Below are 25,642 nucleotides of genomic sequence, written 5' to 3' on the forward strand. Positions count from 1 at the left end.
TCGGGATTTTTTCATACATTTCGAATGTAATATTATTTTTAGAAAATACTCAAAATTTTCACAAAACTACGTATTTTCTTATGAATTACTCAAAATTTCCGTTTTTACAATGTGGGTATCGAACGATCGGGATTTTTTCATACATTTCGAATGTAATAACAATATTTTTTGAAAACACTCCAAATTTTCACAAAACTACGTATTTCCGAAAAAAAATACTCAAAATTTCCGTTTTTACAATGTTGGTATCAAACGATCGGGATTTTTTCATAAATTTCGAATGTAATAACATTTTTTTTTTTGAAGATACTCCAAATTTTCACAAAACTACGTATTTCCTAAAAGAATACTCAAAATTTCCGTTTTTACGATGTGGGTGTCGAACGATCGGGATTTTTTCATATAATTCGAAATACGTAGTTTTGTGAAAATTTTGAGTATTTTCAAAAAAATATTGTTATTACATTCGAAATGTATGAAAAAATCCCGATCGTTTGATACCCACACTGTAAAAACGGAAATTTTGAGTATTTTATTCGAAAATACGTAGTTTTGTAAAAAATTAGAGTATTTTCTAAAAATGTTGTTATTACATTTGAAATGTATGAAAACACTCCGATCGTTTAATACACATATTGTAAAAATTGAAATTTTGAGTATTTTTTCGAAAATACGTAGTTTTGTGAATATTGTGAGTATTTTCTAAAAATGTTGTTATTACATTCGAAATGTATGAAAAAATCCCGATCGTTTGATACCCATATTGTAAAAATTTAAATTTTGTGTATTTTTTTCGAAAGAACGTAGTTTTATGAAAATTTGGAGTAGTTTCCAAAAATTTTGTTACTATATCCGAAATGTATGAAAAAACCTGATCATTTGATACCCATATTGCAATAACAATATATTTTTGGATTCTTTAGAGAAAAAAATGCATTTTCAAAATACAGGAAAAATACGTATTTTTGTGAAAATTTTCATGAAATAATAATTTTAATGGATAACTGACATCATCCCGATTCCAAAACACTATAATTTTTTGATGTTTGCATGATTTTTCATACGATTAAAACCAATGTCTCCCATATAGCCAAAAACCCATAAGCTCTGTGCTTCAGTTAAACACTGGGCCGTGCTTAACCGAGGCAGCTGAACGGTGCAAAACCGGGGCAGTGCAAAACCGAGGCGTGCAAAACCGAGGCATGACTGTAATCAGTCTGATTGCAGTTGAAAACGAGGAGAAAGATTGAAAAAAGCAATTTAACTCATGCCTTTCAGTTGATGGTTCCTCGGTAAAGAGATTGTGGAAACAAGCAAGTGTTAAAAACATGATAATAATTAACAATTACAACGTACAGCTTTGACTGATAACACCTCAACATAACAATCAAAATTGCACCCCAATTAACAGCATTTAAATGTCTTCCGGGAGGCAGACGGAAGAAATGTTCGTCGTAAAAAGCTTAATCCCAAGATTTATGGAATTGTAGGTAGAAATTTGGTAAAAATAACCCATTTTGCTTTGCAAATTTACATTCATCAGATAATGATAGTAAATAAGTGAATAAGTCTCCGAATTGTTTTCCATTGATTTCAACTATTTTTTTTTTTTTTGTTAATTTTAAGTGATTTAAAAATGCAAAGTAAATTGAATTGATTACCGTTGTTTCAATGAAATATGCAACGCATTTAAAATCCTGAATTTGTTTTGGGCTTTGAGCGATGGTAACAAAATCATATGAAAGGTTTCAAATGTTTAAAAGGTGTTCCTTTTTAAAGACTTAGTCATGTTCCAGTCTCTTTCATTTAAACAAAATTTGATGCCAAATTTCTAAACAGTCCCAAAAAACCAAACAAAACGCAAAAAACATCGCGTTCACCTACTAGTCAATTTGTTTTCGTGCCATCAAAATAAACCAGTTTAATTAAATTTCCTTTTTTTTCACCTCTCTCTCTCTTTTTCCTCACTTTTCCAGCATTCAAAGCACCACCAACATTGAACTTGAATTAGTCCGGCGGCGGCCATCCGAACCGATCGAAGAGCTCTCTTTCCACTCCCCATTAATGATCCGGTAATCTGATTGTTTTCATCGCACTTACTACGCTAATTGAACTTGCATCACACGGCTGCTGATATTACCTGGATCTTCAGCAGCACACCTTTCGGCCACGATTTGACCTCGCAAACGTGAAAACATCGTCCGAAAATACGAAAATAAAAGGAGCAAATTAGCACGATACACGCAGGCTGGAAAAACTTGCCGATTTTCCTAGCCCACCGGCGCCAGATGCCGGGCGGGAAATCGAGCAAAACCTAATGGGAACAACCGCCGGAAGAGTGAGGGGAATCTTCGGCTGCTGGTGAACCGTTAAATTGCGAGCCAATTTGCCGGATTGGTTCGATTCGATAGCAACTCGATCGGAAAACAAACCAACCCGTGAGATTCAATCGCGCGCGTGAATTGATTTGGGAGTGTGCGAGTGTTTGTGTTTCGTGTGATGTTTTTACTGGCCCGGAAAAAATATGTGTGAACGTGACCCAATTACGACCGTGGCCGCGCCCCCCTCGGCCACATTCCAGGCTGTTTGCTCAGGAAATTGACCATCCCAAAAATCTACAGCGAAAAATGAACCACCTTGCCCACCACAAGTGAAAACAGTGCCAAGTGACTTGAACGCCATGCCGTGCGCCGCAAGTGACGAACCCGAAAATGTGAGGTGCTGCTGGGGGCAAAATCGCGTGTGACAATTACCAGAATCAACCAGAGGAAAACAACATAAGAGAGTGTCAAAGTGTGACAAAGAGCATGGTGACGTACAACATGGACGGGCACCACCATCCGCAGCGCATGAGCCGACCGCGGCGCGGTTCTAGCGTGTCGTCCGGCTTCCGGCTGCTGGACGCGGACCAGCTGGACGCGATGTCCAGCGTGAGCCGCAACTCGATCTGCAAGCTGCGCATCGACGCCATGTTTGACGATACGAGGTGAGTGCGCAGGGAGGTGGAATAATAAATTAAATTTTGAAGTTTCAGGGATGTGCGTTGTTGTTGTTGGTGGAAGGGTGTCTCTTTGGGTTGACAAACGCATAGCTGGTTCGGGAAAGGTACTTCGTTTTCAATGCTAATGAATTATCTTTAAAAAACTAGACAAAATATCACCTGACAAAGGAAGAATAATTTTATTGATTTCAGCCTTTGCTTGTTACTACTGTTCGAAATATATCGTTGTATTTCTGTTTCATAGACGTTTGCCGATTTTGGGCAAAATCATTTAAAAATCAAAACAATTAGTAATATTTTTGCTCTATTCAAACAACATTTCTAGATGTTTCCCGCATCAAACTCACAAAAGATGGCTGAACATGGTCCATTTTGTCCCATTAGCTGTTCTGCATTTTTTTCTCAAAAAGTTGACCGATTGTTAATATGCGATTTATAGCTCTTAATTTTAACGTAAAAGCAGGAAAAAAGTGTTATTTTTTAAATAATTTAGAATCGGTAGGTTTTTTTAGGGTGAAAAACGTAAAACTTCAAAACCTTAAAAATTCAAATTCCACAATCAAAAAATTCAAAGAAATCATATTTTGAAATTATGATTTCGTTGAATTTTTTGAATAAGTAAAATTTAAAAAAATGGTAAGTCGAAAATTTCCATGTCCAAATGCCTAATGTAAAAAAATCGCAACAGATCTATTATTCGAAGACCTATTATCCGAATACCTCGTTCAAATTTCGAATCTGTAAATCCTCTAAATTTGAATTTCCTAACCTAATATATGACTCCAAAAATGTGTATTTTTCATGATTCGAGATAGTGGCATTTAAGAATTTAAGAATTTAAGAATACCGTCAGTGGGGGTAAGACTGAAATGATTTTTTACGGATTTTACCACTTCTTAGGTTCTTTTCATTGAAACTAAATTCTGTTAGAAGGGTTGTGTAGGGGACATCCTAAGTTGACTTAGCTGAAAAAATCTCGTTTCTAGAACAAATCCTGTAATTCTAGCATCTATCTAAAGTTGAGGCACGTTTTGGCCAAAAATTACCTCTCAAAAAATCAACTTTTTAATAATTTTGTTGGATTTGCTTAAAAAGTACCCAAATGTTTGAAAATCTCTATTTCAAACATTGTACACGGAGAAAAAAGAGTTCCCATAATCGTGAACAAGCGTTCATGAAAATGGGAACCTAGAACAAAGTGTTCAAATCCCATGGTACGATTTTGAAAACCGTACCATGAAAAAAATAAAAAATGACCCTTCTGGGTCAATGTAGATTCAAAAAGGACATTAAATTTCCCATAAAATGACATGTTCCATAAAAAATTACAGTCGAGTAACGGAAAATGGGAAAATTTTCAAAACGTTTTTAGTGTTTTTTTTTTTCGATGAAAAATACGTTTATTCGGAATTCTGATTACGCCATCAAATCAGGCGTCTAATTTTACATAAAAGTCCCTTTGACACTAGATTTCTATCTCATCACCGTTTCAGGCTGCAAATTATTGAAAAACACCTCTTTTTTCGCATGTTCAAAAATGGAAGGGGTCGTACCGCCCCTCCGTCACGAGATATCAAAAAACGGACCTCGGATTCGTGATCAGGGACAAAAGTTACCCCTTAGGACAAAGTTTCACGCAAACCGAAGAGGGGTCGGGGCAACTTTTCCGGATTTCGTGTGAGTTGGTAGAGAATTACCCATCTAGTAATAATAAAATATCAAAATGAATACAACTACATTGTATTAAAATGGCTAATTTCACCCAACTACCAAATTTGATGAAAGCGTGTACTCTACATCCATCACACCAACTTTGCAGAACTCAATTAGATCAAATCTGTAATATTTGCGATCAAAAACATCGTCAAAAACTTTTTTTTTCGCGAAAATTCCGCTGAGGCAGTCTTAAAAAAAAGGCTTTCGGTAGCAGCAACTACAGATTTGTTCAAATCAAATTGTTTGGATGACATCACAGTTCTTTGTGCTCCGCGAAAAATCCGTTTTCACGTTGCGATCGTACCGTCAAGTCGCGAGTTAGTGTGTCCGCGATGCGGAAAGGCGCTTCGACCCACCGCAACCCGTTTTTAAACTCGGGCCATTCGCGGAACTCGTCTCCCGGACGAGTGACAAAATGTTCCACATCGAACAACCAAACAAGCCAATCTGCCATCTTGTCTGCACTTGATGGATTAGACTCCACCAAACTTCATCCTCTGTACCAGCCCAGAAGTCCGACAACAACGACCTTGAAGTCCAGTCACCCGAAAATTCAGCGCCAGCCAAACAAAAGGCTAGCCGTCTGCCGCCAATACACAATGTTGGTATGGATATACCTTGAACAATAACAGTGCTCAATAAAGCCGGTGTCCAACTGAGCGACACTGTCCAGTATCTGCTCAAGCTGACAAAAACCTCTGTTCAGCTGATGGCAAAAACTAAAGATGTTTTTTCTGCGGTGCTATCAGCGCTGAAGAAAAACAACATTAATTTCTTCACCTACAACGTGGCTGAAGACAATCCTACCAAGATCGTCTTACAAGGACTGCCAGAAATCAGCATCCCAGATCTGAAGGAGGAACTGGAGCTAATTAATATTACCCCCCGGGACATCAAGCTACTTCACAAATCCAACGAACATGATTACGCGCTCTACCTTCTTTACTTCACCAAGGGAACGGTGAAACTGCAAGACCTACGCAAGGTGAAATCCATCTTCCATGTTGTTGTCTCGTGGAGATATTTCACTAGGCGGCCTACGGACGCGGCCCAATGTCACCGGTGCCAGCGATTCGGGCATGGTTCTCGGAACTGTAATCTTCCGCCAAAATGCGTAAAATGTGGGGAGTCCCATTTTACCGACAAGTGCTCGTTGCCGCAGAGAGCGAACCTCGGAGTTGGGAACAATGCAGAGGTTCACAAACTGCTTGTCAAATGTGTGAACTGTAAAGGTAATCACACAGCAAATTACCGTGGATGCACCGCCAGGAAGGAATACCTCGAGAAGCTGGAGAACAATAAAAAGAAGAAACCAGCCAACTCAACGCAGGGATCTGCTGGGAAACCAAATCCACCCGGGTTTCGGACGTACGCTAACGTCACTGCTGGAAACACAGCACAGGACGGGGTAGCTGATGGTGATCTCTTCACGATCACGGAATTTCTCGCCCTCGCGAGAGAAATGTTCACTCGCCTTCGTGGTTGCCGAAATAGGGAGCAACAGTTCATAGCCTTAGGGGAACTTATGACGAAATACGTGTACTCAGCCTGAGTTTTACAACTGTGATTTAACATTTAAGCTTCCTTCTCCTATCCCCCATCTTTAACAAGTGAAGTAGGTTTTTTGCTTGATTTTCCTGCTTTTGTTTATTCTTTGCTCCTATTTATAAAATCGCATATTTAATTTTCTAAGCAATAATTCATAGCTGTAAGGAAATCCAAAGCTCTATTTTGTCAACAAATTGAACTCATTGTACATTGCTAACTGGTGAAATAAAAATTGAATTGAATTGAATTGAAAAAAATTGTTTGGATCATCTAGACATTCTTACAAATCCCTGGCAACAAGAATTGAGTGGTTGAGTTATGCCCGAGAACCAGCGAATTGAATTTGCCGTTCCAACATTTTCGGATGCTTGGGCGTCCGTGTAAGTTGGACATGCGTTGGGCGTACACAGTAAAAAAAGTCATATCTGATCAACTACCTGTACGTGCTGGCGTCCCTCAAGGAAGCATTTTGGGTCCAATTTTATACAATATTTTTACTTCTGACTTGCCTGATTTGCCCCCAGGATGTCAGAAATCACTTTTTGCTGATGACACAAGCATCTCCGCCAAAGGCAGAAGCCTTCGTGTCATCACAAGAAGATTACAAAAAAGCTTGGATATTTTCAATTCTTATTTGAAAGAATGGAAAATAACTCCAAATGCTGCAAAAACTCAACTTATTATTTTCCCTCACAAACCAAGGGCTGATTTTCTTAAACCAAAAAGTCATCACATTATAAAGATGAATGGGGTAAATTTAAAGTGGGAGGATCAAGTGAAATATCTTGGACTTGGTTTTGACAAAAACCTTACTTACAAGGATCACATTGAAAGTATCCAGGTTAAATGTAACAAATATATTAAATGTTTGTATCCACTTATAAACAGGAATTCTAGACTTTGTCTCAAGAATAAACTGTTAATTTATAAACAAATTTTCAGACCTGCCATGCTTTATGCTGTGCCGATCTGGACAAGCTGTTGCTTAACCAGGAAGAAAAAACTTCAGAGGATTCAGAACAAAATTCTGAAAATGATTCTGAAACTTCCTCCCTGGTTCAGCACCAGTGAACTTCATCAATTAGCCGAAATTGACACTTTGGATGTTATGTCCAATAAGATAATTGATGCATTTCGACAAAAATCATTGCAGTCTTCAGCTGCATTGATCCGCTCTTTATATAGTTTATAAGTTAGTTTTAAGGTATCCCTTTTTCCCTTTTATACATGTAGGACCTCCTACATTTGAAATCACTGAATAGCGAAAGCTACAATATTTCATGAATAAATGAAAGTTGCTAGTATTTAAAATTGAGGTGAAAAGTCATCGTTTGTGATTGGACACTCAATAATATTTTAACTGAATGAATGTACACGGAAAAGAAATTTGAATAAATATAAATTAAAAAAAAAAAAAAAAAAAAAAGTAAAAAAAGTCATGGTAATATTACATCTTTTATGTCAGAAAAATATAAAACCGGCTCCGTGGCTTAATGGTTACGGCTTCTGCCTCACAAGCAGAAGGGGTTCAGGGATCAAATCACGGTCGGTACCTTTGAAATTTGGAATTTGAACTTTGAATATGAACAAAAAACGAAAATTAATGAGGTGGAATTCGAAATCACACCTTCAGATTGGTAGCCTGGGACGCTAAGCAGTCGGCCATCAGAAGGTTTACACTCCAGTAGTGAATTGATCCGTAGTGTTGAAACATGTCATCTTCTCATATTAAATACGCGCTGATCCCTGATTTGCCTGACGGGATTGGAAGTCTAAGTATAGATCGAGTTTCCTTCAGATGCTTGCTTCTATGTTTAGGCGGGGCCAAACAATGCCCAGCGGCCTCGAAATTGGACCGCAAGGAGCTTTCTGTCATTCTGAAATGGGTCGTTGGAAGCAGCGCGAGGGCTATCACCACCAAATACCCGGGACTGAGATAAGTTGTATCAGCACTCGGCATATACAAAGTCTGATACAAATTATACTTTCCCATAATATCGCTACCGGTTAGCGGGTATTTGATTGGACACACACTCATCTTTTATGTCAGACAAATCTGTAAAATTACAGCTATTTGAGGGTTTCGTTACTTTTTCAGTTTGGATTAAGGAAATTCATTTTCTTACTCACATTAAATGAACTGATACATACAGTCATCCCTCATATTCGGTTTACAGATCGGCCAACGTTCAAAAAATCGTAGGAAATCGATAATTGAACATGATGATTTACTTTTACCTTCATGTAAAAGCTTTTCTTGCGATCTTTCGATTGATGTATTAAGCGACTGTACATTTTTACGCTATTTTTACGGATGGGTCTCGTGGCGCAGGGGTAGCGGCTTCGGCTGCCGATCCCGATGATGCTATGAGACGCGGGTTCGATTCCCGCCTTATCCACTGAGCTTCTATCGGATGGTGAAGTAAAACGTCGGTCCCGGTTTCTCCTGTCTCGTCAGAGGCGCTGGAGCAGAAATCCCACGTTAGAGGAAGGCCATGCCCCGGGGGGCGTAGTGCCAATAGTTTCGTTTACATTTTTACGCTTTATATCAAATTTTCAAAGAAAAACATTGACCCTTGAAATCCACAAATTCGGAACACTGTTTTCTTACGGATGTAAACAAACTTTGGTTCACTCCAGGAGTATTTTTTTTTACAAAAAATGAATTCTCATACTGAAACGAATGAAACTCAAGCTTAGTAATGTTTTATGAATGGTTTGATAACCTTTTTTGTGAAAATATCAGTTAAATCCAGGTGTTCCACAATTGTGGGAGGTACAATAACATCCCACAATCATGGAACAGGCAATTTGGAGACAGTGTTTTGCTGCTCCCAATAAAATAGTCTTGAAATGCTGTTTATTGTTTTTAAAGTACTACTTTTACTAGTGAAATAGCAAGAGAATGTAAAAATAAAGGTCCTAAAAATAGTAGGGTCACTAGAAAAGATGCATTTTGCTTCCTGTTGACAAATTATCAGAAAAGTGTTCCGAATTTGTGGGTGTTTCGAATATGTGGGATGACTGTACCTAGTTAGCGTTTTTCCCTTTATTGCAATCAAAAATTTCCTAATTTTTTTGATTAAAAAATCAGCACGATTCAAACAAAAAGTGATCAGATTTTGCCTTAAATTTGTTGAAATGTGACCGTGACCATTACATCGAAAATAAAGTAAAAGTAATATACTAACTGTATCTAATTTAAAATATATTCATAGAAGGATACATTCTTGTCAATTCTCCTCCTCCCGCTCCACCTGATCCGTCTTCGCAATCATCTCCAGCCGCTCCTTGTACCGGTACTTTGAAACCTCCCGCTCCGACTCCTCCAGATCCTCGCGCATCGCCCGCAGTATGTCCTGCATTGAGGTGACCTTCTTCACAAACTGCTGTTCCATCTCGGCCTTCTCCATCGCCAACCGTACACTTTCCCGCTGCAGCAGTCGTACCTTAGCCTCCAACACCTGGCAGCTGTCGTTACTGTGCTGTTGCTGATCCCCGAGGACGCTCTCTTGCTGGGTCAGCTTTTCCAAAATCGGCCCGTCTTGTCGTCGCGATTCCTCATCAATCTCGATCAGTTCGTACCTGGGTTGGGACGGTTGAGAGTCTTCATCGTAACAGCACAGCCCTCCGTCGTTGTGCTCTTCACAGGCCCCGTCGGAATCGAACAGTCGGATATGGCGATTCCAAATCTGCTGTCTCATCGAACCGACCCATCCGCAACTCCAGCGATTGTCCGCCAAACGAACGCGTTCCAACCGCGGGAATCCTATCGGGAACCATGGAATTTGGGAGAGGTAGTTGTGGTTGATCCAAAAGTTCTTGACCTTTTTAAGTCGAAGATCCGAACTTCCGTCAACGCGTATCAGCTGGTTTCGGGAAAGGTCCAACACTAGCAGATTGTCCATCTGTTGGAACCAGTCCAGGTCGACGAACTCCAAACGGTTTTGCGACAGGTCCAGTATGGTCAGACCTACCAGGTAACGAATCGAGTCCGGCAACCGGTCGAGTAGATTCCGGTTGATCATCAGCGTGTTCAAGCTGTGGTTGGGAACAGCACTCACGGAGAAATTGCGCAGTTCGGTTTTGTGAATGCGCAGCGAGTGCAGCTTTTCGGAGCTGTAGTTGACACTGGCGATTTGGCCACCCTTGAGCGTTAGAAAGTTCGATTCACCTAGGGCAGCGAAGAGTTCCGAGGAGAACACGGGGATCTGACTGCTTTCGATGACCAGCTGCAGGACGTCCTGGAACTGAGCCGTAGCGTGGTTGTCGGAGGAGTCGATGGTAATGTTGCGGAGGTAACATGTTCGTCCACTTTGGATTTGATCACAGGGAAAGAACTTGGCGAAGCATGTTGAAAGGAATGTTAAGAACAATAACACACTTGAATAACGCATCTCAACTGGACGCGACTGACACGATTGGATGCTCAGTTAAACTGCTGGGCAAGTTAGTTCATGTAAGATGAGCAATTGCATTTGATAACGGATCGTAAATAAATCGTTGAATAACTTCACTTTGTAGCTGATAGTGATCTATGACCTGTTGTAACGGGAATTGTCAATAACTGATAAGAAGGTTTGCTATTTTCCTAATCTTTTAATAAGAAACTGCGCTATACAGCTATTGGATCGTCCAGATAAACTGCTGAATTGCCCATTTCTGCACCGACAGCTTGTGTTTCGTTGTCATTCTCTTCTATTAAAATATCAAGAACTCCTCCCTGAACGTACGGGTCCAACTTAGCGGTATCCTCCACGTTCAACACGACCTTACTGGGTTTGCAGCACAAACCACCGCTGTTCTCCCAGCCAGCTCCACAGCTGTAATCCGAATCCATCAGAGTGACCTTCATCAACCAGAACGTATTGCGGGCCATTACCACCCAGTTGCACGACCAACGGTTATCCGACACCGTGATGTACTTCAACCCTGGAACAACGTCCGGGAATCGCCACATGAACTCCAGCTGGTTCCCCTGCAGGTACAGCTCCTCCAATCTCTCAAGCTTAAGAAACGGTCCACTGTGCAGTGCCTGTAGCTTGTTGTTGGACAGGTCAAGCACTCTTAGATTCTTGAATCCTCCAACTCGGTCCAAGTCAAAATAGGTAAAGTTGCAATACGCAACATCGATCACTTCCAGTGCCTTCAAGTACATCATGGACGGAGACCACCTTGAAAACAAAGCACTACGAATAGCCAGCTGCTTCAAGCTATAGTTCGGTTCCCCGAGAACATCAAACATCACCAGATCCGTGTTGATCACCCGAAGCACCTCTATCGACACTGACCAGAAAATGATCTCCCGTGTGAACCCCCCTCGCAGCGTCAGCTGCCTGGTGTCCCCCATCAGCTGGAACAGCTCAACGCCCAGAAACCGAAAGCGGGCATTGCGAAACTCCAAGTCCATCTCCCGCGGAAACGACAGCTCACCCAAGTCCGACGCCGCATCTAGGTCCACGTTCTCAATGATACAGGTATTCAGCGTGAGATAGCGCAGATAATCCCGGCACCGAAAACCGGGATCGTCCCCACAGACACCACAAACCGACAGCAGCAGTATCACTCCCGTCCACCTGAAAACCGATTACGAGTAAGTTCACCATCCAAAGTTACAGTCTGTAATTACTCACCGTAGCGACCAAATCGCTTGCATTGTGAACTGGCTCGTGTCAGGTTCGGAACTGCTGCACGAGAGTTCGCTGGCGATAAGAGCGGCTGCGCGGTCGGCTCGATCGTCGGCCTTCCCGGTTATAGCCTGTACATGGTGAGTTGATGTTTGTTATGATTTGTGCGAATGTTTTGCTACCTTTACCGATTTCAATGGAACAGCCACTATCAGTGATGGCAGGCAGAGTAGGGCCAACGAGAACGGGGATTCTCGGCGTGACGAGTGTGGTTTCGAGTACGTAAATAGTTGGGCTGTAAATGACCAACTAGCTGATGTCGCCAACTAGTGCAATTATTAGTTCGTTAAATTCTAGTGGAACACAAAACCTAGAATGTGTTCGTAAAAGCGTATAACCTTTAATTTTTTTAATGATTTTTTTTCTAAATATTCAAATCATGTATTTATCAAGCATTTAAAATTTGTAAAAATAAATAACGTTGATCCTTTTCACACTTCGAAAACAATATTATTTTCCATGTTTTTCGATTTCATTATCTTGGCTATGAAAAAAACCATGTTGACATGGTCGCGTAGCTTGATCCAGCTGAGGATTATTCAAGTATCCATTCAAAATTAGTATAGTTTTAAATAGAAGTAATCACGATTCGGTTGATTCCTCATAATCCAGTAAATTTGCCTTTTTAAGTAGATTGTCCGATTTCTCGTTCGGGATTTGGGTATACTTCTAGGGCGGACCTTTCAGTATTCTATCAACTTGATTCATTATTCATACCATCAGATTGGGTAGTCAGATCTCCATAATTCAAAGCACTTATGGGCTTATAACTTTTGATAGGGTTATCAGATCTTGAATCTTTTGAACTCGTTGAAAAGGTCTTTTAATTACATATTCAACGACAGGTCGCATGATAGATCCAGACAACGTCAATATCAAAATATCTGAGATCCGGCCTCTAAAAAGTGCATAAATAACACTTAAGTGCGTATAATTTTTGATAGGGTTATCAGATCTTGAATCTTTTGAACTCGTTGGAAAGGTCTTTTAATAACCTATTCAACGACAGGTTGCATGATAGATCTGGATTACATTTTCATCAAAATATTTGAGATCCGGCCTCCAAAAAGTGTGTAAATAACACTTAAGTGCTAATAACATTGGATAGGGTTGTCAGATCTTCAATCTTTTAATCTCGTTGGAATGGTCTCTTACCTATCCAACGACAGGTCGCATGATAGATACGAACAGTGTTTTATCAAAATATCTAAGATCCGGCCTCCAAAAAGTGTGTAAATAACACTTAAGTGTTAATAACTTTTGATAGGGTTGTCAGATCTTCGATGTTTTAGGCTCATTTGAAAGGTCTTTTAATTATCTAAAAAAAAGTCGTACGATAGTCCTGGACAACTTTTTCATCAAAATATTTGAGATCCGACCTCTGAAATGTGTACAAATGACACTTAAGTGCTCATGACTTTTGATAGGGCTATCAGATCTTCAATGTTTTGAGCTCATTAGAAAGGTCTTTGAAATACCTTTCTAAAAATGTATCAGACGGGTTTTCTTAAAAAAACGTTACTTAATCCACCGATGGTGGTTGGTGCCTTCCTCACAATTTTGTACATATTTGTTTCTGTAGTAAACCTACAAATTTTATCTAAATTTTACTTCTTACAACATATCTACATGGAGTATGGGGTCTAGGATCCCAAAAATCATTGGACGTAATATTAGAACAACACCTACGGGGCTGTTTCATGAAAATTGTTCACTTTCAATAGTTATATTACTTTAAAGTTTTGTAAGCCTTAAGGCAGTAAAAAATATATATCTGTTCATTTTTCCCGGGAGTTTCAAATCAACAAAATCCCGGGAGCCAGATCTCCGGATAGATCCGGGCAACTTTTTCATCAACATATTTGAGATCCGGCCTCTAAAATGTGTACAAATGACACTTATGTGCTCATAACTTGTGATAGGGTTATTGGATCTTCAATCTTTTGGGCTTGTTGGAAAGGTCTTTTGATTACCTATCCAACGATGGGTCGCATGAAAGATCCGGACAACTTTTTCATCAACATATTTGAGATCCGGCCTCTAAAATGTGTACAAATGACACTTAGGTGCTCATAACTTTTGATAGGATTATCAGATCTTCAATGTTTTGGGCTCATTAGAAAAGTCTTTCAAATACCTTTCTAAAAATGTATGATCAGACAGGTTTGCTTACAAAAACCACCCTTTTTACAATCTTTCAAACTTTGGTCAGAATCGTTTTTTTAGCATAACTTTTGAAGTACAGTAGTTGTTCGGTAACTGGGCTGAGAACGTAGCCCAGTCATCGAATGCTGTTCGCTAACTGGGCTGAACGAAAAATAACGAGGGGACTACCGATGCATAAAATTTATTGGATGAAATATAAAAATAAAAGTTACTCAAATTTGTTTACAATGATTACTTTTCATATTTCTTTAATTGTGACTGGAAATTACATAAAAGTTTGAAAAAAGTTTTTTTATTTGTTGACCATGATTTTTGCATCCATTTACCCCTCGGTGATTTCGGTTTGTTTTGGATTTTTGACGTTTGTCTGCTTTTTAACTGGGCTACGGCCCAGTTATCGAGCGCCCAGTTAAAAAGCAGCCCAGTTAAACAACGCCCAGTTACCGTTACATAAGTACAACTACTGTACTTATCAAAACTTCATAATATTAACTAGGGTCTTGTGGGACCCCAAGACGGATCGAATGAGACTAGAACGGTCCAAATCGGTTCAGCCAGTCCGGAGATAATCGAGTGCATATTTTTCGGTGCACGGACTTACAGACATACACACGCACAGACATTTGCTCAGAATTTGATTCTGAGTCGATAGGTATACGTGAAGGTAGGTATACGAGGTCGAATTAAGAAGTTCATTTTTCGCGTGATTTTATAGCTTTTCCTCAGTAAGGTGAGGAAGGCAAAACTACCCTTTGTACAATCTTTCAAACTTTTGCCAGAATCGTTTTTTTAGCATAACTTTTGGAATATGTCATTTTAAGGGAAATTTAATGTAAGTTTCAAATCTCTGTTGACCCAAACGGGTATTTTTTCATTTCAAACAAAAATTAGCATTTAAAAATTTTGTGTTCGTGAAGAGCACACAATTACAAAAAAAATGATATAAAATGGTTTAAAATCGCGCTAACTCGTGATTTTTATAGGCAAACCCCTATATGTTTATATATATCAAATTTTTAATTGTCTTCTCTACAACTTTGTAGAACTTTATTACACTCTAAAAATTACCCCGGCAATGTTAGAAAAAACACAAAATTTCAAAATGAAAAATTTGGTTCTTAATGAAAAAAATACCCTCCTAGGTCAATAACGATTGAAAAAGTACATTAAATTTCCCTTGAAATGACATGTTCCAAAAAATTTTACAGTCGAGTAAAGGAAAAATGGAGAAATTATTAAAACTTTTTCAGTGTTTTTTTTTTATGAAAATACGTTTATTCTGAATCAAATCAGGCGAACAATTTACATAAAAGTTAGTTTTAAGGTAGCCCATTTCCTTTTTTTAAATGTAGGACCTCCTACATTTCAAATCACTGAGTAGCGAAAGCTACAATATTTCATGAATAAATGAAAGTTGTAGTATTAAAATTGAGGTGAAAAGTCATCGATTGCGATTGGACACTCAATAATATTTTAACTGAATGAATGTACATAAAAAAGAAAATCTGAATAAATATAATTTAAAAAAAATACTTAAAAGTCTTTTTGAATCCAAATTTCTAACTCATCACCGTTTCAGGCTGCAAATTATTAAAAATCATCTCTTTTTTCGCATGTTAAAAAATAAAAGGGGTCGTACCGCCCCTCCGTCACGAGATATCAAAAACGGACCTCGGATTTGTGATCAGGGGCAAAAGTTACCCCTTAGAACAAAGTTTCACGCAAATCGAAGAGGGGTCGGGGCAACTGCTGTATGAGTTGGCGGAGAATTACCCAGATACATTTGTCTTATTGAGGGAATTCTTTCAAGATATATTTTTAAATCCTTGATCAAAAAATTAATTACATCCGATTAAGACAAAAAGTACCTTTCAACAGTTGGGTTAAGTAACGGTTTTTATTTTACTAACATTATACGAATTTATAACATATTTCGATTGTAAATTCTTCATTCCACTGCTAAACAGAATTATAAATCAGTACTGATGGATTAGTACTGTCCTCCGAATCCAACACATACACCAAACGCTGTGTGTTATTCTGGGCAGGAGCATGAATCGCACTCAAAATTTCATGGATCACGCCGTGAACGACATCCACGTGCTTGGGCCGTTCCTTGCAGCACAATCCACCATTGTTGGTCATTCCGTCCCGTTCACCGCAGAAGCTTTCCGCACCCATCACGGTAATTCCACCGTTCCAGATGTTTCCCCGTGCCTCACCGACCCAATCACAGTACCAGGAGTTCCGCTTAAGGGTCACTACCTTGAGTGCCGGAAAAGCCCCGGGGAAGTTCTGCATTGCTGTCAGTTTGTTGTAGGATATGTCCAACAACTTCAGCGCTGCTAGTGGCATCGTAGGGTCGATCCTCACCGAGTGAATTCTGTTCCAGGAAAGATCCAACAGCCGTAGCTTTTCCATATCGGTGAACGGCTCAAAATCTATAAACTCCAAGCTGCACTTTTGAAACGTCAATTCTTCCAAACTTTTCAAGTACCGTATGGTGGGCGAGATTATACGATATTTGTCCGATCTTATGCTTAACGTCTTCAGCGAGAAATTGTCTTCTTCAACCACTTCAAACCGCACCAGCCAACTGTTCAGCACCTTCAACGAAACCAGTGTGCTCGACTGGAACTCAACACTTTTGACTAGTCCCTTTGAAAACGTGAGATTTCGCGCCTTTTGAACCACCAGGAACGCGCCCTCGTCGAATCGGTTGAACTCCGGGTTGAGAATCTCCAGCAGGGCACCGTCCGGAATTCCGGCCACTCCAAACGAGTCCAAGTCGTACTGGGTGGCATTCCGCAGGGTGCAGCGCTGTTGGGGCGTAATCGAAATAAACTGTAGACCGCAAGCCAGCTCGTAGCCAGTGACTGTTTGCTGGTGATTTATGATCAGCATGATCGATGCAATTCTGGGAAAGAATGTTTGTTTTGACTTTAAATTTATTCATTCATTGATAAGCCAGAGAAGCATTCGGATGATGACGGTGAACGGCGAGGTACTTACAGGACGAGGGGACTCATTTTGTCTGTTGATTGCTGGTCGAATACTGAGAGCGTACTGAATCTGTTTGATGATGATCAGACTTTAAGTAATGTACAGAGTGATGTTTACATTCGCTCTGTTTATATTTTTTAGAATGTGCGTTCCGAGCAGGAAACTATTCCTAGAATATTGTGTTTTATGCTTTGTTTTAATTTTAAAAGAGGTACTGCGAAAAAATGTCCCTCAGATGAAATGTGTATTCCTAATAAAATTGTAATGTTTTCATTTGCCGAATACATCGGGAAATGATCCATTTGGCCCATTTCAATCTTTCAAATGGATTGAATTTGAATCGATTATACACAGCTAAAAAAGTAGTAATCCAGCTGCGTGTAAAAGGCCTGGGTGTAAAATTAAAATTGCATTATTTTATGCAATTTAATGTGATTTTACACTCTGAAATATGTAGCCCATCAGTATGGGAAACCTACTTGACCGAAATGTCAAGCTCGTGTATGCGTTTATCCTTTCCATTTTTCATCGGTCTGATGGCCGAGTGGGCTAAGGCACCAGTCCTTACTGTTGGTGCTGGGTTTGAATCCCGTCGGTTGCAACTTCTTTTTGTGTTTGCAAAAATTGTACATGCAGTGTGTAATATTATATGTTTATTTTGACGAAGGTGATGTGCATGCATTTGCATGCGATTTCATCATCGGATTTTTTGCTGTGTAAGATTCTTTATTATTTCTCAAAACTTTCCGCGTTTATTTTTTATTTTTTATTTAAATTACTTTATCTATCGATTCTTTATGTCAATGCTTAGTGACTTCACATTTTAAACTACCTCCTTAACCTGATAAAAAGTTGTAAAATAACAGGCTCTCGTCTCAAATAAAGTATCAATTACAATTCAATCACAATTTTCACGAGAACTATTATTATTAAACACAAAATTTCATAGAAAATAAAAATAAAACCTTTTTTATTTTTTTAACATTTCTAACATAGAAAATCTTACGTGAATTTTATTTCAATTTTTGATTATCCTCATCGATTCTAACCGTGATACCAAAATATTCTTTTTGCAATTCCGTCGTGAAACTACTTACTTTTCCTGTCATTCTTGAACGACGAAATAGCCTACTTTTCTGTACCAAAAAGAACAGAATCGAATAGCAAGACTTTTCAAAATAAATGCTAAAAAGTTCTACTTTTCAGCACTCAAATGGGTGCTGAAAAGTTGAACTTTTTAACACTTGTTTCGAAAAGTAACACTTTTCAACATTTTTTTGATTTAAAGGAATTTGACATAAAATTTCACTCAGTGTGTGTTTTTTGGAATTACAAAAAAATAATGTAAGGAACTCGTTGCAAAACTTGATTTTTTCAGCACTCTTCGTATTTATCCAACTCGGTGAACCTTGTTGGATAAATGTACGACTCGTGCTGAAAAAATCCTCTTTTTGCAACTTGTTGCATAAACTACTATTTCATTACACGTAAGATTGTAAACCTATTTCCACAGTTAAGTTCTCAACATGACTTCATTTACTGAATCATGAAAAATCAAGGATATAGAATAAAATTTGTGTAAACAGATTTCTATCAAGCTTCGCAAACTCAGTTTGATCTTGGTGACTGAAAAAAATATTTTTAGTATAATATCAAAACAAATACAAAAGATTACGAATATGAATTTTTGATGTACAGTTTTTACTTTGTGTAGTCATAATACTTCACATGAAAATTGCTGTCGTGCTAAACTATTTACCATTTTGGAGTTTATGTAATCAAACTTGAATTATCTTCAATGTCATAAATGATTATTATTTGTGTTAAGTACTACGTTTTCGCAAATCAACTTATCTTTGTATTTTTTTTTTATTTGAATAAAATGTTGTTTTAGCATTTCATACGTCAAAAGAAGCCATATAGAATAGGTAGGTTATGTTCAGGACTTTTCAGAAAAAAATATGAAGTTGAACACGTTTCTATTGTTGTTGTAGTTGTTGTTGCTGATTTTATTGGGGGAACGTTAACCTTATAGGTCATTCGCTCCCGGTTTCTATTTGAGTTTTTATCTTTAAGAGAAGAATTACCAAAATAACAAAATTCTTTAGTTTCGTTCTTTTAGGCATAAGTTCAGGATGGTGCAAAGTCTGGAAAACGGAGATGATTTTTTAAATGTGTTGTCATTTAAAATTTCAAAAAAGGCTTTTCACAATCAACATGAGATTGGCAATATAAATGACTTCACAAATTTGTTGATAGAGTCGGACAAATGTCCCACATGCATTTTCCTCACTTTTTAGTTCTTGATGTAGATTGTTTTAAAAATATAACCCATTTTGTTCAAGAAATGTGGAGGGAATCCGAAACTGTTGGTTCGATGTCCTATGTTAGAAAATGAAATTTTTGTGAAATTGTCTGCTATTTTTTATAAAAACTTGAAAAACTTTAATGCGAAAGCTGAAAAGCTCTAATGAAATTCGAAAATTGCCCATTGGGCAATGCCCAACTATATCACTGAATCAAATTCTGCCCTCAAAATATAATCAATGCGCTAAAATATCGATTGTATATCATATGATGGATTTTTATGAGTTTGTATGATTATATTAAGGATGAATCCAAAATTCATGACATATATTTTTACCAAGGTTGTTAACAAAAAGAAATTAAGTTTTGATAACGATAACGATAGTTCTATCGTTACTAAAATTTTCACAAAACACCATAATTTACCAATATACTTAATTTTTCACAAAGTACCGTATTTTTACGAATGTATTAAAATTTTCATAATTTGCAGTAATTAAAGTATTTACGGTATTTGATGAAAATTTAAGATTTTAATTTCAACAACTTTAAACCCGTGAAAATGCATCCAAAATTTCGAATCGTTTTATACTCATATTGCAAATTATGAAAAATTGAGTATGTATTTTCTAAAAATACGGTATTTTGTGAAAATTTAATTCAAAATATCGAATCATTTGATTCCCATATTGAAAACTAAAAATATTTTTAGTACATTAAAAAAATACGGCTCTATCACTTCCTCCAGAATCCCACTCCCCAGATATATGTTCCTACAGTAGGACCTTGAAAAAGCTGGAAAAAAACGGAAAAAAGCATACCAAAATTCACTTCGAATTTTAACCATATTGCGAATTATAAAAATTTGTATTTTGTTAAAATTTTAGTATATTACAGAAAAAAATCTAATAAAATTGAAAAAGCATACAAAATTTCGCCTCGTTTGAAACCTTTGTTGCAAATTATGAAAATTTTAGTATTTTCGATTATTAATGCTTTGAAACAAACTACGTTATCAAATATGGGTAATTCTCACCAACTCACACGAAATCGGGAAAAGTTGCCCCGACCCCTCTTCGATTTGGGTGAAACTTTGTCCAACGAGGTAACTTTTGTCCCTGATCACGAATCTGAGGTCCGTTTTTTTTTAAAATCTCGTGACGGAGGGGCAGTACGACCCCTTTCATTTTTGAACATGCGAAAAAAGAGGAGTTTTTGATAATTTGCAGCATGAAACGGTGATGAGATAGAAATTTGGTGTAAAAGGGACTTTTATGTAAAATTAGACGCCCGATTATATGACGTACTCAGAATTTCAAAAAAAACGTATTTTTCATCGAAAAAAATACTACAAAAGTTACAAAAATTCTCCCATTTTCCGTTACTTGACTGAAATTTTTTTTGGAGCTTGTCATTTTAAGGGAAATTTAATGTACTTTTAAAATCTGGGTCATTTTTTCATTTAGAACACAATTAATCATTTTAAAATTTCGTGTTTTTTTTTACCAAGTGCCATTTTATTTCGTTATCTTTATTGCCACGCTTATCTCAAAACATGTAACTCATTTTTCCTCCCGTTTCCTGCATATCATTAATCCACCTCTTGGCAATCTATTTCTCAATCAGCAATAAATCGCCTAGCCTATTTTCCCTACAGACCTTACACGCAAAACCCGATCCCGAACTAGAACACTTGTCCCAGTCGTCGTCGCACGTTTACTTTCATCCCAGTTTTCCCGGTTTATCCACAACTTTTTCCAATCATTCCCCACACGCTCTGCTGTAGCTGTTGCCCTAGGTCCAGTTCCATTCTCAACCTTCACAGCTCGTCCTCCAACGCGAGCAGCTTAGTGGGTCACAACGACGAACCGATTCGCGAACTCGACGAAAAGCTCACCGGTTAGGTTAAACCCCTGAAGGTAGGCGACGGGTGCTACAATGCTCGATCGTCGATCGAGAAATGCGCTGCACGCCATGTGAACGGCTTGAAACTGAAACACGGCGTTCGCATGACTCGCTCAAAGTTGCAGCTTGGTTTGAAAAAGCTTCGCCGAATCGGTTCAAAGCTCGCTGGTCGACGATCGTGGCCGCGTTTCGGCACACCTGGAGAAAGGTCAAGCCGGTTTTCGCGGTGAGGCCTTGGAAGAGTGTGCGAGAGAGAGAGAGAGTGCGAGAGGGATGACGAAAGGAAAAAAAGGCCGATCTTCTTCGTTTAGGCTGCCCATGGCAGGAAAATGGGCCCGTTGGTTGGCCGCGGCCGTTCAATACCCATCCGAACCTGGTGCCGTGCGGAACGCACATTTCTGACCTCGCGCGCGCGTTTTGTCTAGTGATTGTTGGTACTCGTTGAAGATCGTTTTTTTTTTTTGTTTTCGAGAGTTGGTCGTGATCGATTTGCCGTTGCGGCTGCATTTAATTGGCCGAATTTCGACAATCATAAATAATTGATCGTTGTTTCGTGTGTGCGTGTGTGTGTCCGATAACGAAAGTAGTAACGCGCGCGATCGCTGGGCTTGGGCTGAAGATCAGAAGACCCTGACGGTTAAGAGCACCGAGTTGACAAGCCAATTAGTGGGGCGCGGGTGACAAACGCTTAGGCGTGCTGATCGACATTGTGACATATCTGTGACAGCTGTGGGTCGGCGGGGGTTCAGAAGCGGGAGTCGATCGTCCTCTTGAGACGAAACGAATATATCTTTGGGGGATCAAGTCTGCGCGAACCACATGTGCAACACGCAGTGTGCCTCCGATGGTCATTCTCCGCACGAGTCGGTTCAATGTGGCAAACCGTTAGTGATTTCTTCGTGTACCTAATCCACCAGCTATGCCTTTACGATAACAGTGACAGTCCTCGGACTGGCAAAAATCCCAGTGGCAGTGGTATAACTAATAACTATAACAGCACCGGGGAGCACTTTTGTGCGACCCCGACCCTCCATGGTCCCGTTATTAACCCGATTAACACCAACTACCACCACAACCAACAACAACAACTCCATCATCCTGGCGGTGGTCCTGGTCCCGGTCCCGGTCCCGGCAAATACCTTGCAGCAGCAGCAGCTAACGATGACACCCTGTATTCCTATTCTAGATCGATCCTCAGCCAACGGCTCGACGATCGTAGCTCGGTAAACCTGGGCCCGCCCGGCCCCGGAGGTCGCCGCCGATCGTCCTCGATCCATGGCGCCGGATCGATCAGTGGCGTCAGCCGAATCGGCGGCGGTGGCGGCGCCGCCATCATCAACGATCGGGACAACCTGGACATAAGCGGGGTCGCGAACAACCTGCGCGGTCCCGGCAGTGGCACCAGCAGTCGCGGCTCCGCGAGCAACATCGTCCAGGCCCAGATCGAGCGGATGTTCAACGATGTGGCCAAAGAGCACGGGGATGGGCCGGCGGCAGCGGCCGCGGCTCCGTCCGTCAACGGGCAGACCTTTCAGGTGCGATGCCTGGGCTCGCTGCCGCTGAAGGACAAGGTGACCAGCCTGGTGGGTCTGCAGGAGCCGCTGTGGCAGCTGTACCTGAGTGGGGCAGGACATGGGGTGAGTTGTTTGTTTTTTTTTTTTTTACTGTAACTGAGCTTGAATATCACAGACAAGAGATGATAACCCTTATAGTGTATCAAGACATAGTCTTGGACAAAAGGCTGGAGACCAAATGTTAGCAAACTTGTTGCCAATACAATTAAAATTTTCAAGATGTAATGGGTTCTACAATCATCCAACTTCTGGTCTAATAAAGTTTTTTTTCCATTTAATGAAAAAAACAGTTTGTGATTTGATTGTTCGTTTCAATTGACAAATCAAATTAAGAACGTCCAATTTCCCGGGAATTACCGGGATTTCCCGGAAAGAAATATTTTCCGTTTCCCGGGAAATTTGTAAATTTTCTGAAATACAAACGAGAGCATACATTTTCCTACCTTTTTGGCACCAATGTTTTGAACTCATACAAAAATAATAATTAGAGAACCTGATTTGATTATATTCATTTCTATCTACTGTTCATATTGAACTAATCAGCTTGTCTGTAAATTTCATATCAAGGTTTAATTCGGATAATATTTATTTCTGAAACATTCAAAACTAGAAATATAATTTGCTTATATGTTGGGCAACAAAAATTACGCTATTATGAAATGAATATTACCTACCGTAATCTGGGGTGAATCGGGACTACAGTCTGAATAGGGACAGCAGTTTTTAGAGCACTCAAAGCTTTTAAAATTTGCATTTTGTTGGCCTGAGTCTGTTCTAACCGAAACCAACCAGAAAAATCAAAATATTGTCCTCCAACATGGTTAAAACTGCTGTCCCAATTCGCCCCATGTGTCCCGATTGACCCCAGTTTACGGTATTTCATTTTCGACAACCTATTTTAACGATTTTTTTTTGTTATATCGTTTGAAATTAAGATATTCACCATTTTTGTTTACCTTGACGAAATTGGATGAAAATAAAATAGATATAGTTACATTTTCAAAAAAGGATTGTTTGAGAAGAATTTGTTTAAAGGTATTCGAGAAATAACTGTTTGAAATTATAAATTTAAAATTTAAAAAATATTGATCAATTGCAACCACTTCTACACTATAAAAATTATTTTAATCTAATTAATTTATAAGAACAAATAAAATCGTACCTTAAATGGAACAGTGAAAAATCATAAGAAAATTACCCGAAGAATACAACCATATTTCAAAAACTCGCTTCGAATATTGTAAAACTTTGAGTTTGGTTTCATGAAATAGTGTTTCAAATTAAATAGCGCTAGAAATTAGATTTTTAAGGCAAATTCAATTATTATCTATTTGTTCAAAAGTTGAAAATACTTGTTCTGAAATAAGTAATTTGCAATGAAAAACATTATTTCTGCATGATATTTTGTTATTATTTTAGCGTTATGGTCACTGAGACAAATTTAAAAGCAATTTTAATGTTGTGGAGCATAGAATTTCACTCTCCAAACACTTTGATTAAAAAATACTTCTCAACAAAAAATACTAATCATATTTTTTTTTATTTTGGTACGATTTGAAAGACAGCATAAAAAAATTCTGTTGCAAAATATTATTAAGAAGCAGGATCAGAATAATTTTCGTTGAATTTCAAATTTCCCGGGAATTCGTGGAATTCCCGGGAGATTTGTTGGAAATTTCCCGTTTCCCGGGAATTTGTAACCCCTAGAAATTGGACGCTCTAATCAAATTGAAAATGTAATTTTCAACTTCTATTAGAATGCAAATACTTCACCCTAGTTGATGTAATGAAGTAAATAAAGTTCATTAAGTAGATTATACCACCATGCATGAGTGAATATTTTAAGATACACAGGAAAAAATGAATTTAGGAAGGTTGAAAATTTGGTAGGTTGAATATTACCTGTTTTTTGAGCATTATTTCATTAACAAATATGTAAAAATGTGAACCTGATGAATATTCATCAAATACTGATGAATATTTACCAATAATTATTCTTGATATAATATTACACATTTTTTTGACACAAAATCTGTCACTATTTCCTGATTACCAACATTTTTTTTTCTGTGTAACTACAAAGCTTTCTCAAAAAATAAAGATTAACATTGAGTTACCCGAAATTTTATTGCATTCGTGTATAATCTGATCATTAAATTTCAAAAATGACCCTCACCCCGCCAAAATAAAAAAGCCTCGCACGATTTTTACAACTTGCTACACAAGAGCAACGCCCAACATTCCAACCGTGGTGGTCCAAGTGACACATGAGTGTACTTATGAAATGCTGCTGGTGACCATCGCACCGCAAAACGGTTTGTTCCGAAATAGGCACCGAATTTCTTAAATAAAGATGAACTCTGTGCTGCGTTTGTGTCGGTCGAGCCTCTTCTTATCGCAACTAATCATCTTGACCGTCTGGGGCGGGATGAGCCTGTCGAAATGATGGCGCTCATTCGACTGGCTGCTGAAGGCCACACTGCACTTCACGTTGGGCTTATGTAACGTAACATTCACTTTGGCGAAAGAAGTGTATGTGATGTCCTCACTATAATTATCATTTTATTTATCTGTTTTGAAAGGTTTCGGAATTCTTAATAAAACAAAAAATATAGAAAAACGAAAAATAAAATGTCAAGTCATATTATCACAAAGTTCAGACAAAAAGTATCACAAAGAGAGCTTAAGACATGCAAGGCATGGGCAAAACAAATAATACCGTCAGTGGAAGTGAC

At 38.6% G+C, this 25,642-nt stretch overlaps 4 protein-coding genes across 6 annotated transcripts in view; 1 reads left to right on the forward strand and 3 right to left on the reverse strand.

Moving 5' to 3' along the window:
• Positions 1–25,642, forward strand: part of LOC120417512 (uncharacterized) — a 165,387-nt gene that overhangs the window by 63,550 nt on the left and 76,195 nt on the right. For 2 of the 3 annotated variants that reach the window (XM_039579591.2, XM_039579592.2), the window contains exons 3-4: positions 1,977–2,986; positions 22,520–22,970. In XM_039579591.2, the coding sequence (XP_039435525.1) occupies positions 2,808–2,986; positions 22,520–22,970 (630 nt within the window). In that variant the 5' untranslated portion in view covers positions 1,977–2,807. Of the gene's footprint in view, positions 1–1,976; positions 2,987–21,706; positions 22,218–22,519; positions 22,971–25,642 lie in introns of those variants that run through there. The other variant, XM_039579593.2, reaches the window with a different exon arrangement.
• LOC120417517 (uncharacterized) lies at positions 9,445–10,845 on the reverse strand. The gene has a single exon (XM_039579600.2). The coding sequence runs from the start codon at positions 10,660–10,662 to the stop codon at positions 9,499–9,501; it is 1,164 nt and encodes a 387-aa protein (XP_039435534.1). The 5' UTR covers positions 10,663–10,845; the 3' UTR covers positions 9,445–9,498.
• Positions 10,844–12,220, reverse strand: LOC120417518 (uncharacterized). Its single transcript, XM_039579601.2, has 2 exons — positions 11,899–12,220; positions 10,844–11,841 (listed from the first exon to the last, which is right to left on the reverse strand). Exons 1-2 carry the CDS (start codon positions 11,919–11,921, stop codon positions 10,881–10,883), a joined length of 984 nt encoding a protein of 327 aa, XP_039435535.1. The 5' UTR covers positions 11,922–12,220; the 3' UTR covers positions 10,844–10,880.
• Positions 15,997–17,189, reverse strand: LOC120417519 (leucine-rich repeat-containing G-protein coupled receptor 4-like). Its single transcript, XM_039579602.2, has 2 exons — positions 17,131–17,189; positions 15,997–17,035 (listed from the first exon to the last, which is right to left on the reverse strand). The coding sequence occupies exons 1-2, from the start codon at positions 17,145–17,147 to the stop codon at positions 16,078–16,080; spliced, it is 975 nt and encodes a 324-aa protein (XP_039435536.1). The 5' UTR covers positions 17,148–17,189; the 3' UTR covers positions 15,997–16,077.

The sequence above is a fragment of the Culex pipiens genome, chromosome 3 (genome assembly GCF_016801865.2).
Source record: "Culex pipiens pallens isolate TS chromosome 3, TS_CPP_V2, whole genome shotgun sequence".
Classification (NCBI taxonomy): Eukaryota; Metazoa; Arthropoda; class Insecta; order Diptera; family Culicidae; genus Culex; species Culex pipiens.

Bases quoted from the DNA above. Each gene is read 5' to 3' on its own strand.
- LOC120417518 (XM_039579601.2), bottom strand. From the start codon at position 11,921: ATGCAAGCGATTTGGTCGCTACG. The intron at 11,842-11,898 runs GTGAGTAATTAC...ATCGGTTTTCAG, and splicing joins CAAGCGATTTGGTCGCTACG to GTGGACGGGAGTGATACTGC.
- LOC120417517 (XM_039579600.2), bottom strand. From the start codon at position 10,662: ATGCGTTATTCAAGTGTGTTATTGTTCTTAACATTCCTTTCAACATGC.